The 15,398-nt window shown below is 33.8% G+C and overlaps 2 protein-coding genes across 2 annotated transcripts in view; one reads left to right on the top strand and one right to left on the bottom strand.

Annotated features, from left to right (window-relative positions):
* The window catches only part of LOC106107431 (sphingolipid delta(4)-desaturase DES1), a 14,494-nt gene extending 2,799 nt beyond the window's left edge, over nt 1-11,695 (bottom strand). Inside the window, exons 1-6 of the mRNA XM_013288283.1 lie at nt 11,343-11,695; nt 2,025-2,201; nt 1,033-1,172; nt 703-916; nt 498-563; nt 286-431 (exon numbers count right to left, since the gene is read on the bottom strand). Coding sequence (XP_013143737.1) covers nt 286-431; nt 498-563; nt 703-916; nt 1,033-1,172; nt 2,025-2,201; nt 11,343-11,424 — 825 coding nt within the window. The 5' untranslated portion in view covers nt 11,425-11,695. The remainder of the gene's footprint in view (nt 1-285; nt 432-497; nt 564-702; nt 917-1,032; nt 1,173-2,024; nt 2,202-11,342) is intronic.
* A 451-nt stretch (nt 11,696-12,146) lies between these two features.
* On the top strand, nt 12,147-15,199 carry LOC106107276 (40S ribosomal protein S3a). Its single transcript, XM_013288062.1, has 7 exons — nt 12,147-12,261; nt 12,546-12,642; nt 12,916-13,001; nt 13,430-13,525; nt 14,075-14,222; nt 14,537-14,698; nt 15,030-15,199. The coding sequence occupies exons 1-7, from the start codon at nt 12,200-12,202 to the stop codon at nt 15,171-15,173; spliced, it is 795 nt and encodes a 264-aa protein (XP_013143516.1). The 5' UTR covers nt 12,147-12,199; the 3' UTR covers nt 15,174-15,199.
* The last annotated feature ends 199 nt before the right edge of the window (nt 15,200-15,398 follow it).

The raw sequence follows: 15,398 nt of genomic DNA, 5'->3' as shown, positions 1-15,398 counted from the left end.
AGTTATGCCGTAACACACATAAAAAAAAAATAAAAAAAAAATATACCGACGAATTGAATACCTCCTTCTTTTGGGAAGTCGGTCAAAAAGTGAGTAGAATATGTGTTCTTTCAGACTATGCTCTACATCTTCACCAAATATCACCCAGATCCGTTCTGCCGTCTAAGCTAATAACTCTACCAAACATCCATCTAAACTTTCGCATTTATAATATTACTATAACTGAGGAGTCTGTAAAAATGTGTAATCCGCCATTTTGCAACGGCGGCCATGTTGTATCCAGACCTCTGGCAGCCTGCGGCCGGGCACTGCGGGGAAGTCGTGGTGCTCGTTGTGATAGCCCACGTTGAAGGTGATCCAGTTCAGCGGGCCGTAGTACGAGTACGTCTCGAAGCCTTTGCGGAACATGTAGTGCTCCGACACAAAGTGACCTGAGAAGTACAATGCATATAAAAAAAAATAATACAACATATTTTATTGACTTTTATATATTTTACCTGCAACAGGATGTATTCCCATCGCCATGAATGATCCCAATAACAAGTACCATAGAGCCCTCCAGCCTGCAAATGCAATTACCAATATTACTAAAATCTATTAGCGATACAAGTTTTTGGACCTACTAAATTTTTTTACAACACATCGTATGTATGTTGTTCAGCATAAACCACCAACACTTCAGTTATAATAAAATGAACTCACCAAAAAGTTCAACAACAACCGCATCAAAGAACAGCTGTATAACTAAATTGATCATCTCAAGCGGCGTTGGCGGCTTCGGCCTCACCACAAGCGGCCGCAGCGCGTAGAAAAACGGCTGAAGGAACAACCAAAACAACTTCCCTCCAGTTGTGCAGAACAACTTTGCCTCCAATAATGTGGGTAGATCCACATCTATCACTTCATCGCCTTGGTACTGTAAGAATAATTGCTCTAGTCACCACTGGATGCCACATTTTTACCTAAGTCACTCCTTGAGGTTTTAGGAAATCCGTCGTATGCAATATCACACAATAAAATAATGATATTTACTCTATGGTGTTCCAAGTGATACTTCTTGAAGCTGATAGACACAGGTACGCCAATAGGCAAGTTAGCGAAGAAGCCGAACAATCTGTTGTGCAGCGGCCGATTGTGGCCGAAAGCTAGGTTATGTGCGATCTCGTGTATAGCTGTAAACAGAGAAAAAATTTTCTTGCATGATTCTAATTTTTTTTCGTTACATTGATTACAATGTAATCACACCTTTATATCACATTATGCAACGTTTAATTACTATTAATATAGATAACGTTTATCGAGTTCGCTTACTTGAACACCACTCGAGTAACACAAGTATTGGCATTGATAAGATACACTATGAATATCTCCGGATATTTCTATTGTATTAAAAACTATCTGTTCCCGTGCGACTTCATCCGCAAAAATTATGAAAATTTTAATATTATTGTTTACATGTATCCAATATCAATTGCAAATGTCAAAATGAAATGACATGATGACAAAACATGGCAACCTTGCTTCCTTAATGTTGGCAGCTAGTAGTTTATGGTCGTTTTCGCACATAAAGGTTTTTTCCAATTTATTTATCCCCCAAGTTTAATAGAGCAAAAAATATAGCCTAAAGCGTGTCGTAAGTGTCGGGTTTTTTATTAAAGGAAAAAATATCCAAAAATATGTTCTGATTGCTAACATCCTATGTCACAAAGTAGTGTGTGTTTACGCTTTATTATATTAAGTATAGAACATAGATATAAAGAATTAGTCACTCTAAAGATTTCTAGTAAAAGATACTAATTGTTATTCATCATTTTGTAGTTTCAAATTGTTTTAATTATCATCAAAGAGCGCGCGCACACCTTTGACTAAACTGTCGCACAACTATCGATTGTCGACTGTTTCGCAGCCAATTCAACTGTTTGAAAAATATATCATCCCTGATTTTTCACAGAGAATGTAGAGGATGTCAATATTCGAGTCTCTCAAATCGGGTTAAAAATGTTCGATAACGTGATCAAACTTACCTAACATGAGTGAGTGATTGATGACACCACCGAAGCAATATGCAACCAGGAGTAGTACTGGCCAGTTCATGTACTTGACCAGCGGCAGCACGAGTAGCTGCATCAGAACCATCGACAACACAACCCATTTGAACAGCGGGTCGTAGCCGTACAGCTTCTTTATTTCTGGATATTTTTCTGCAAATAATAAACAATAAGTACGCAAATTAAAATGAGGGAAAATTGAAATAAGAACTTGTTAAGGCATTGGTCAAAATTATAACCGAAAACTAGGTCATTTTACACATATTAATGTTCTTTACAACTATATTAAGTTTTATTAAGCATTGGGTTATTGGGTATATATCTTAAATGTGTGTAACACTTTTCAACCATATCTCCGCTTAATCAGGTCGGATCGTGGTCAAGCACTAGTGTTACTATTATCTCTAGCACTATTCATATATCTAAAAGTACCTTTTGTTTTATAGATAACGATAATTAGACGAAAGAAGTTGATCGTACTATATTCTTATTTAGTAAGCAATCATAGTTCACTGAATTAATTCAATCATTTCTTAAAAGAAAAAGGATGGGAAGGAAAAGGGACAAATGTTGTTTATAACCAATATACCAAAAAAATACTTTGACTTCCTTCTCTTTGCCGCATCATAACATATATCGTAAAACAGACATGTACGCTAAATACAATGGATAAGAATGATAACTTTATGCCTTTTGTTACTTGAATAAAGAAAGTTTATTGCGATTTCGTTATTGTTTGAGCTATTTAACTACGTCACAAGATTATCAAGTTCAGTACCACGTGAGAAATGATAACATGTTATATTGTCCTTTATTTCTTTTGTTTTATAAAAAGAATTGTTTCCATGATGAACTGAGGCGCGTTTCCACGGCGTGTTGTTGACAGTCAGCGTGGGTCGAATTTTGTGGAATTGCACCATGACTCCAGAAATGTTTACGATAATTAAAACAAACCAATGTAAAACTGGATCCAGAAACAAGGATATGTCTTACTAATTTTACTAATATCTTACTTATCTTACCAATATTATAAATGCGAAAGTTTAGATGGATGGATGGATTGTAGATTTTGTGGGCTGAACTGCTAAACAGATATCGATGAAATTTGGCAGATGTAAAGGATAGTCTGGAAGAAGACATATATATTGTTTTTTTTTTTTTTTTTTAATTCCACGCGGACGGAGTCGCGGGCGAAAGCTACAAGCTATAATCTACGGGTGACTTCGGACCGACTGTTTTAAGGCGATATATTCCGTAGTTTTCAATAAGAAAAAATAGATATGACAAGAGCAGTTACATAGTTTATGATATGACTATGACTTCTTCGATGTCTATAAAGCAATAAAAATACGGTTCAAGATCAAGCCAAGATCAATGAATGCAAGTGGTTCATTGACTTCCATTTAACAATTAGTAGCGTATGGTAAAATGGACGATAATTGATGTACATTTGTATCGCTAAATAACAAGCTCTCGCGATTCTCTTAATTAGGTAGCGGTGAATGTAGTCAACAAATAGAAGTCAATTCTGTATGGGGCTTATCTGTCACCGACCAGACTTAAACTTCGTCAGTTTATCATTCGACTAAACATTGATAGTCTGCATATTAACTGAAGATACAATTTCAATCACGATGTCAAAGGTTTTGCTAACCGAGTAATGCAAATCAGTCTAAATATAACTACAGTGTAAACGTCTGGTTATGGTTTTGTCATTAAAATGTGGCCAGTCAGTTTTTTTTTATATCATTAACAAAAGATCAAGCGGGCACCTGGATCCCCCAAAATGGCGATGCGATCGCTGCCTGTAGGCATCCGCAATTGCAGATGCGTTGCCTACCCTTACGGAGGAGACACACATAAAGACGATATTTCGACTTCATATGTATCTTCACCGTCAAATCTTTCCATGTTCTCTTGATGTTAATTTAACGCAGAACATTTGGGTTCAGTCAGATTGTAACCCAAGATAAATCGTAGACGCTTTCAGCAAAATTTATCTAATCTGTACTTTCGTTTACTCACAATTAGTTGTATTTTATTAAACAGCTTATTGCATTGTACATTATATCGATAAGATCTTACTAATAGCTGATAACGATAGTACAGAGGACATTAACAGATGGTCGAATGGAAAGTTTTCGAACATACGTGATAAAGTTCATTGAGTACAAGAATATTGTTTTAATTCAATTAGTCAAAATTGTACTGCCATGATAACAATTATGCCAGTTAATTCTGTCATATTTGTATATTTCGCTACAACTTTCTAATAATATTATATTAATTGTAATTAAAATATATATAAGTTAATAGATAATAGAACACGGATCTCCAATTAACAGATAAACTAGGGATTAGTTCAGGTAATCATATATACATACTAATGCTTTATAGGAATTCAAAGGAATGGTATATATACCTTTTGATGTAAATAAACCTAGTATTTAATCTATCAAATGTAATAATTTCAAATATTATTATTATCGACTATTTTAGGCGGTTTAAATCAACAAAAAGTATAGTTCCGATTTAGCAATTTCTATTGTAACATCGACAACGAGAAATCGCTTCATTAAACTGCTAAAACCTTGACTACCACAAGTACACATAAAGTTAACTTGAAGTTATTTCACAAACACTTTATATATCGAAGTGTTTCGACATTTATTGGCAGAAGCTAAAAAAAACGAATTTCTGATTCTGACATAGTGAAACAAAAAAAAAATTAGATATGCCTTCAAAGTCATTGTGCTGATAAAATTTAAATCATAATGACCTTTGCTTAATCTTGTATTTAATAATCCTATGGAGATAGCAAATTGTCGCAATATTCTTTATCTTTTATTCCTGTTATCGCTCACGTAACCTTTTACACAAACGTGTTTTGTTATCTGAATATATTATCAAAAACAAAATAATCCATGTCACCTGTGCACTCGTCACGTGTATGACCGGAAAATTTATAGCATGAGTTTACACCGGCGAAACATTCACACACAACACATTGATAGACTCTAACCCATTCACAGTCCCTGAGTTAGAGCATAACGAGTTATACCGCCAATTCTGCCACTATGCGTTAGAGGAACAAAGGGGTTTAATGGGTATGCCCCATTATGGAGAGGATCCTACATAACTATCGCGTCCCCCCGGGCGCGGAGTACGCATAAAGCATTCCCCTCGGAAATAAAGGCCACCCATGGCCCATGACAGAACGGAGTTTCAACTATGTCAATTACTCTCACATAACACTCTAATCCCTCCGCCCTTTGACACGATAAAAAAGAGCGCTGTACAAATCTCGCCCCGGGTAGTAGAGCTAGCCCACTGCCCACATTTGTTTATGTTCATATATATATATATTCCAATATCTTGGCGGCTCAAGCAAATCGGCTAGCTGCCCAGTGCTCTCTCTACACGCACACCTCAAATTGTGTTCTGAGCAACCAATCGCAAATTTAAGAGCAGCCAAGATATATGAAAACTATAACACATATTGTTATCCCTTTCATTTTCAACGATAAAACAGAGACTACAACATACGGTAATGTCAGACCATGTTACATAAATGTTTAGGTAGTGCGAGCCTTCGATTTGTTATCGCTATTCTAAGGTGGGATCCCAAGGTTATGTCAATATTTTAAATAAAGATAGCAAACAAGGTGTGCGATTCATTGATGCATGCATGATTGTCACCAACATTTTGATTTTCAAAATATTCCGTTTTGCAAAAAAGCGTGTAAGAACTGCAAGTACCAGAAAGAAAGAAGATAATTTTATTTATTACGAGCTGTCGCCTGCGAACTTCGCTAGCGCAAATTTGGACCATCCGTTACGCCATTTTGCAGCGCGGAAAAAAAAGTAGCTTAAAATATGCCCGTCTACGTCGGCTACCCTTCAGTGAACGTCCGTTAAAAATCAGCCCAGCCGTTTCAGTGATTACCCGGAACAAACGTGGCTTGCGGACAGACAGACAGACAAAAAAATTTTTAAATGCAATTTTCGTTATCAGCAACGCAAATACATCATCTTCCCGAAATCTGGAATTTTTCTTTTGATATTACAAACAGACACTTTAGTTTTATTATCTTATTAATATTATAAATGCGAAATTTTAGATGGATGGATGGATGGATGGATGGATGTTTGTTAGCGTTTGTAGCCTAAACGGCTGAACGGATCTCCATGAAATTTGGCACAGGTTTAGAGCATAGTCTGGAAGAACACATAGGCTACTTTTTATCCCGGAATAAGTTACGCTTCCCGTGGGATTTATTAATTTAGTTTTTTAATGTTTACTCGATCATTCTGCAACGGTTCAACATATCTTATTGAAATTTAGCCCAGATGTAAAACAAAGTCTGGAGTATACATGGGATAAGCTTCATCCTCGAGGTGTCCGGTTTCCGAGGGATACGTAGCTTTTTGTTATTTATATAGTTCGTATGTTTTTTAATACCACGCGGACGAAGTCGCGGGCAATAGCTCGTATATAAATAGATAGATACATAGATAGATATAGATCCCTCACCTGTATTGGCTTAGCAGTACGACAGTTTTAAGAAATTGTACAAATGAATCATAGTGATAATTAAATATTATCAGCAATTGTTACCAGTGTCTTTGATAAAAACTTTTTCCACTTAAACATTATGATGGCTTATCAGTGTTGATAACACGTGATACATCCGGTCAGATGGGCTGCTTATCATGATAAATATAATGCATCGTCAGCGTCTCGTAAACTGAGATTTTGATATTTTAACTGTCTCACATTTTTTCCAATCAGTGTGTATGCCTTATTTAAGTCTAAAATTCTGTTCCCCTGTTTGAAGAAATTACGCGAACGAAACGTGATACCTAACATGGATAAGTGGAATTTCGATTTATCATCATCATCATCATCATCATCCTCCTCCTTATCCCACTCCCGTAGGGTCGGCGCAACAGATTTTCGTCCTCCAAATAACTCTATCATCACTCCCTTTATTGATCATATCACCTTTCACGCAATCCATACATCTCTTTCTAAGACTATCTCTACCAGTGTGCCCTTCCACACTCATAACTTTCTCCTTGTAAAATGCGATTTATCCCTCCTCATAACATGCCCATACTATGCTAACCTTTTACTCCTTACCTTCTCTACCACTAGGGCCATTCCCAAAGTGGAATTTCGACTTTGTGCGACTTAAATATTAGATCAACTAATTTTGTTTCTAATTTTTGCTACTGTAGAAACCGCATGTAAACAACAAAGTAATAACATAACTATCGTAAATTTATTTAGAAGTCGACGAAAAATTTATACCAATTTCATCTCATTCCAAGAGTGTAAATCGTAATTTCAAATAGAAAATATATATCTACATACATTACATGCGCGATATCTGGAATAAGTCTTGTCAGACGAGTCTATTCGTGTGAACTGTGAACATTGCCTTATTAATTAGATTCAATTTACATATTAGCGCTTATACACGAAAACGTATGAATTATTCACACTAGATCTCTATGAGACGAATTTAGAGATAAGTTCTGACGTATTTTTTTTAGCTGGAGATAAAATACCTCCACATTATTACATAAGATAGTACGTATAAGTACTTTATTACTTTAAATGTGGGTTTTTTCAGTTTCATTTGAATTCAAAACTCTCGTAAAAAAGATGGTGTTGATGATATTAACTTATTAAAACTTTCGTGAGACATTATACTATATAAATTGAAGAAGGACCCCCAAAGGGTTCGAAACTGTGGGTGCCTACACCGAATGTTATCATGTGAGTTTAGCCGTGTTATAATTTATACAGTGTTGATGATATATTTATCAAATCGTACTGATGGAATTAAGTAAAGGTTTTCATTACACCAGTGGTATCTATGCTGTTTGAGCGCTCCTGTCGTACTGTGCTGGCATAATGTAAACCAGGCATTTTTGATAGATTGACAAATGGAAGCAATATATGTAGTAGTAAAAAAAAATTGTATAAACGATGATTCATTGTCGTCTATTTCGAGAACTCGCCATTTCATTAAACACAATAGTGCCTGAATAAATATAATCTTCACATACATTTATTTTTATTTCATGACACAGTTGTCAAATTTATCCTTGTTGAATGGAAAAGTACTGAGAATCAAAAGTTTACATCATAGCATGCAGCCATAGAGTGTTCTTCATGTTCGAATTATTAATGTTACTTTAGTCATAATAAATGTGTAACTAAAGAACCAATGGTATTATTATAAAAATGTGTTTTCCTTTTCTTAAAGAAACAAGTTTCTTCAGAATGAGCAACAAACAGTCTCTACATAATTAACAGACGATTACAATCCTGTAATCGTGAGTTGTCGTGTTTGAATTTCTTTCTGTAAATATTTATTAAAAACGGATCAATTTCAGAAACATTACCAACATATTCTTATCGTTATTTAGATAGGAAATTGGTAATGTATCGAGGTTAATTCGCCGAAAAAATACATTTGTCACAAACATAAAATCAACTTATTAACATCAGGCCTTTTCTGTAAAAAAATGTACCTCTGATTTGTTTTAGACAAACTATAAACAGATAAATTCTGTGAAATTATTGTTTTTATTTAGTCTATTGATACATTAAATGAACAGTTACTATTTTAGCATATTTGTCCAAAGAGAACTGTAGGTTTGTGTAGGATTTGTCATAACAATTGTGAGATCAATTTGTTGACAGTGCTCACTTTGTCATCAGACTTAGTAATTGTTGATATATTTCCTTCTTTGTTTGATTTTTGTTTTCTGTAACTTTTTAATACTAATTAACCTGTTCTGATGCTTTACTATCCCTGATTTGTGAAAGAGAACTATTATATGACAACAAATATTTCAGCTGTGAAAATTTATGGTTAAAAGCTAACCAAGTTTTTCCACATACATGTATTCTAATATATTCTATTTATTATATCTAGACGTAGAAAGAGATGGATGGATTGCGTGAAAGGAGACATGATCAAGAAGGGAGATCACTGAGATGACAAATGATACAGTTATGTGGAGGACGAAAACCCGGCGCGCCGACCCTATGGGAGTAGGATAAGGTAGGAGAGATGATGTATTCTAATCTATTACTTTACCTAAACTAGACGCTAAAGTATTAAGGTTGTCCTTATCTATTATTGAGAATGAGTCAATGATACTCAGAGTTCATAAATTTATTTTAGAGATAGAATGCTTTGTATGAATTGAATTGATGTACTATCTTTATAAATATTGTAAAGATTATAAAGATATACAATATGATTGATTGTTCTGGATTAACTTAAATACTAATTTACCTTACTAATAATACTTTTATGAATGAAGTTTCTTTCTTAGCAAGTAGTTATGTTTTTATTTTATACTAGCTGTTCCCATGCGAATTCATCCATATAACATTATAAAAAAATCATTTTATTTTTCACATTTGTCAAATTATCAATTGCAAATATCATAATGAGATGACATGACAAACCTTGGCAACCTTGCTTCCTTGATGTTGGCAGCAATTTATGGTCTCTTTCCTGCATTAGGGCTTTTATCCAAAATATTTACCCACTAATTTCAATGGCGTGAAAATATATACCCTAAAGCGTGACAGAAGTGTAAGGCTATTTATTAAAAAAACAATTATTCAAAAATATGCTGTAATTGCTGACATCTTAGGCAACCAAGAAGTGTGTGTTTACACTTTATTATAATAGTATAGAAGTATAGATAAAGATTATATATTAACAAGATGAAAAGACTTTATTATTATGTTATTCTGCTACATAATAATGTAGCAATAATTAAAAACACAAAAAACAACACAAGCAATATTTAATAATAATTAAAAACACAAATTTATAAGTTCACCAGACTACACATTTCTTTGTTTTTATTAATCATTCAATTACTATCACAATAGAGTAAGGAATCAGATTGCCAGAATACATCCACTGAACCAATAGTGTCAAGTTAGATAGAATGTAAAGTAGTCTGTCATACTATCCAATTAGGGTGTTAGCATACATTGGTTAAAGCAAACAGTGATAATGAGTAACAACGAATTATCATCTTACTACGACCATGAAGATATGAGAGACAAATGATTAAAGAAATTTACACTCAAAAAATGACCAAAATAAACAATAAGTTATCTTAGATACAAATAACATACTTTAACCAGATAACTCAAAATCAGTCTGACTGCTAGCTAACAGATAGCTAATAAATAGTACCATCTATTAGTTGCATTTTAGAACAAATATTTTATGATATACTGATTAACCATATAATATGTAACACTTTCTTAACTGAGGATATATTTGAAAAAACTGTAAAAAAATTATGAAGAGTGAGATATGCGGAATTTTTAACATATTATCCTCATTTGCCTTTATCTGATTGTCACCCTTTAATCACAGACCATGTTTGAACAAGATTTAAGTGAACTTGTATTCATTTTTTTGGGAATTTCACACTACTTCTAGACTTTATTGTAGTGATAAGATAAGTAGTACATGCACAATTCAAACAAAATCACATATTACAGCAATTTAACATAAATAATAACAGGCTATTCCTTATAAATCCAGTTTATTGTATGGTTACTTCTAAGAGTTTTGGCATATTTATGGATAAACAAGTTATGAAAAAAAGAGCTACAACTGAGTAAATAAGATACTGTTACAATGATTATCTACAATTAAGTTGTAATAACTTATATTACTTGTAGTAAATAATTACTACCCAAGTTTTTCTTCTAATAATAATGTAAGCCTTGACCTTGACAATGAGTTGGTTGTGTATGATTAAAATTGACCTAAGTTGTTCTCCAATGCATATTTTTTTTAAGTAAATAAAAAAATGCTCTTGGATCAAAAAAAGTGAGATATAAAAATAAGCACAAATTGCTAGTAATTAAAAAAATCATTGATTATGGTGCATTTTTCAAACCATTAGTAGTAAACAACCAATTTTATAGTTTAAATATAATTTGACCTCTTTGTGTAACACTGATAACGCTATTGTAAAAAAAAAATAGATTCTATTTTTGTACATTGATGATTGTTACGAATAGACATATTACACTCGGGATCACGCCCAGTCTTTGAAAGACACACAATATGAATACAAAAATTAAGTCGACGTATTTTTTAAAGTACAAATACTTGAGTCAGTACGGTCTTAAACGAGTCTCGCATGTTGTTATAGTTAGCATTGGTTGAATAAATTAAAATTAATCAGTATCCATTAAAACTGGAAAAAAATATCACGACAAAAACATACCTAAAATAATCTTCCGCCGGCTAGCGTGAGGCTCCTCCGTATGTACCCACTCAAAATCGTTTCGCGATACATGGGCTCCCATTTTAAACACAAAAACGAACACTTACGTTAATATTTAAAACATTATACTTTATCCAAGAAATTACAAGTTTAAACCCGGCGAAATCAAAAACGCCGCTGCAACGGTTTAATCAATTTAATTAGCCACACGTAAAGATATACGAACACACACCAACGAGAGATTAAACGAAACTTGAGTAGTATTTCATTGCTTCTAGGTTTCAAACGTAAAGTATTAAAACGATAAACGATGAGGTCAGATAATAATTGACAAGCACGTACGTCAACCTCCCGTCTTAATCAACTGACAGATAACGCTGACACATCGTTTGACAATGACAGTGACATCTTTGGGCAACCATCAAGAAACAAATCTCAAATGTCAATGTTAAAATACAGATTATAAATTCGTAACTGTTTAACAATTTAGTTAAAAAGGAGTATATTTCGATCATGAATCGTGATTACTAGTGAAGGGAATGCATTTCCCATTATTTCGAATGCAATTGTGTTGTTATTTTTTTGGACTATAGACGGTACAAATTAATATCGGTCTTTTAAAGAGATGAAATGGAAGTGTCATTACTAAAATACTACTTAATTAAATTTAAAATCATTACCTTTAAAAGCCTCCACTTAGCCTGAGTCTGCATATATACTTAAAACTAACTAACTAACTAACTATATTTTTGTCTTTTCGCTTGAAAGTGTATAATCTGTTATTGCCCCTCCCCACTAATATGACAGGTTTTGCGTCCATAAACAAAAGTTTGTCTTTCTGAAGTTTGAGTCTGAACATGGCGGTTGGTAAAAATAAAGGCCTATCCAAAGGCGGTAAAAAGGGCGTTAAAAAGAAGATGTAAGTTAGTAATAAACTTATGTTATACTAAAGTATTTAGTGTTTTAGCTATCTAAGCCTTTATATCAGATTTGTCATTTGTGATTACTGTGATATCGGCGGATAATGTTGATGTGTCTCGTGTTAAAATTCACTTCTTGTAAAGTATTTGGCTATGAATGTTAATAAAAGTAATAATGCTCGCTAATTTTAACGATCTACAAACGTATATCTTTAAAATTTGCAGTTGAATCAAACTTACAACTCGAGTTGTTGCGAGGTTATAAAAACTTAACCTTTTTCAGCGTTGATCCATTCACCCGCAAAGACTGGTATGATGTTAAGGCACCGTCTATGTTCACCAAAAGACAAGTGGGAACCACCCTTGTCAACCGTACTCAGGTTAGTAAAGTAACACTAAATAAAGGTACTTTGATTACATGCGTTCTGTAGCTTACATTTTGTAATACAGAATTTGTGGTTAAAACTTGATCAACACGTGGTTAAACGTCTTGTGGTTAAACTTTGAATATAAATGATGATCCACCTAGCTCGCAATGACACAGAACTGATGAAAACATTTGTTCCCTTTTGATTTTATTACTGAATTGATTTCCTAATTATCATAACCTATCTGTTAGATGAATGTATTGTTAAATAGCTGTATTCTTTCAGGGAACAAAAATTGCTTCTGAAGGTTTGAAGGGCCGTGTGTTTGAGGTCTCATTAGCTGACCTACAGGCTGATACTGATGCTGAAAGGTTCATATTTTTCTATATTCTATTTGTTTTACACTATTGAACCAACCATTTATTTTACATTATAGAATAGTAGCCCAACAGATTCTCTTTGTTACTACAAAGTAATAATAAATTCAATAATGATTAACTGAAACATAAATTATAACCTATAAAAGTTGCAGTCCAGCTATATAAAAGTAACCACATGACTTTTGTATCGTTTCAAACTGCATAAATAAATTGCACCAACATGAAAACGGGCCTTTGCACTTTATTGTTAGGCATTTCATGTGGTTGCTACAATTTTCTATTAAAAGCAAGTATTGGCATTTATTTGTTGTGTTAAGAAGATTTGTAATAATGAAATTGTTCAATTTAATATATTTGTGAAGTATTTACAACATTGTTTCTCATTTTATGAAGATATTGATGAGTAAAATTTGTTTCAGGTCTTTCCGCAAATTCCGTCTTATCGCTGAGGATGTACAAGGTCGTAATGTGCTCTGCAACTTCCACGGCATGGACCTCACCACTGACAAGCTCAGGTAAATACATATAATTTAATAACTACATTTCCAAACAGTTTAGCGGATCCTCTGGCATTGTGGATGTCCATCGGCATTGGATCATATAGTCTTGGTGATTCTTTTCTTGTTTGCCCCTTCTATAATAATAAAATCTTTTGCAGTCCAGCTATATGAATGTACTACTATCGTCTTCATATCGTTTCAAACTGCATAAATAAATGCTTTAACATGATAAAAACCTTTGTTACATTAATAAGGGTGTTCATGTTATTGCTACAATTGAACATGAAAATTTAACATTATATGCTCATTTTTCTTATTCATCAAATTTAATGGAAACGAGACAATATGGTTATGATCACAGACTTATGAAAACAAACATGTTTGTATAATCACTTTAACATTAAAACTTTCGAAAACAAACACAAATCCATAGACAATATGTTCGACTAAACATTTGCATTATAATATTAATAAGTTGTACTATTACAGTACTTGCAATTTCAAGATGTCTTAAAGCTTGCGTTTTTTATCTTTGAATCTGCCTAAATAAAAAGTTATTTGCAGATGGATGGTCAAGAAATGGCAGACACTTGTGGAGGCCAACATTGATGTGAAGACCACCGATGGATACCTCCTGCGTGTGTTCTGCATCGGCTTCACCAACAAGGACACTCTTAGCCAGCGCAAGACCTGCTATGCCCAACACACACAAGTGAGTACCATTTAGCACTCGTAGGAAGTTCAATTTATGCTAATATTAGTTAAGCTAAACCCAGTAACTCATTTAGCACAAAATTAAAAAAAAAACACAATAGTCTGTGTTCTTCCGTACTTTGTTCTACATTTTTTTCTAATTTAATTTTTTGGATATATGTAGTAAAAACATCATCAATCTAAACTTTCACATCTATGATCTATAATATTGTGGGGTTTGGATTAAAAATATAACAAAATGCTCCATATTCAATATATATTTATATAAATTAATTAATGTATACTTTGTAATATAACAGATTGGATTTCTAGGTACGAGCCATCAGAAAGAAGATGTGCGAGATCATCACCCGTGACGTGACCAACTCGGAGCTGCGCGAGGTCGTCAACAAGCTCATCCCAGATTCCATTGCTAAGGATATTGAGAAGGCTTGCCTTAGCATCTACCCCCTCCGAGATGTCTGCATCAGGAAGGTAATTATTGAAATCACTAAGAATATTTTGTAGAATTTCAAGTGGAATATGTAAACTTTTTATAAAATTCTTTGTCAAAGTAAAAAGATTTCAATTTACATAATTAGATGAGTAGAATACTTGAGTATCTCAGAATCTACAGATTTTATCATAGTGTTAAGGTAATCAGAATTCATTTATCTAAGTACTACTTGTATGATGACACACTCAGCTCGCAATGACAACTTACATGATGAAACTTCATGTTCCCTTTTGATTTTATATCTGATGTCTTATTCCAAATAAATACACCATACAAATGTAGTGCAATTCTAATGAGAGTTGTTTGCAGGTGAAAGTGCTGAAGAGGCCTCGTTTCGAGATCTCCAAGCTGATGGAGTTGCACGGGGAAGGCGGCGGTGGCAAGCGCGGCGAGGCGGGCGATAAGTCCGACCGCCCTGAAGGCTACGAGCCCCCCGTACAAGAAAGCGTTTAAGCCTAATATACTTTTAAAAAACTGGATTTTTGTTGTTTCATTTATGTGTATTCACAACCAACCTAGAAAACCAATGAGCGCGGGGAAAGGAAATTTTAGTATCTCTACTTCTATCTATACATCTGTACTAATCTAATGAAGCGTAAATACACAGTTTGTATGATGAGCAATCACAGTATCAAAAGTCCTACGCTTATGCGCTTTAGGTTATATATTTACGCTAGT

Source organism: Papilio polytes, unplaced genomic scaffold (assembly GCF_000836215.1).
Source record: "Papilio polytes unplaced genomic scaffold, Ppol_1.0 DF822067.1, whole genome shotgun sequence".
Lineage (NCBI taxonomy): Eukaryota > Metazoa > Arthropoda > Insecta > Lepidoptera > Papilionidae > Papilio > Papilio polytes.
The sequence above is the reverse complement of the archived record's forward strand: the minus strand, read 5'-3'. Positions and strand labels throughout refer to the sequence as shown.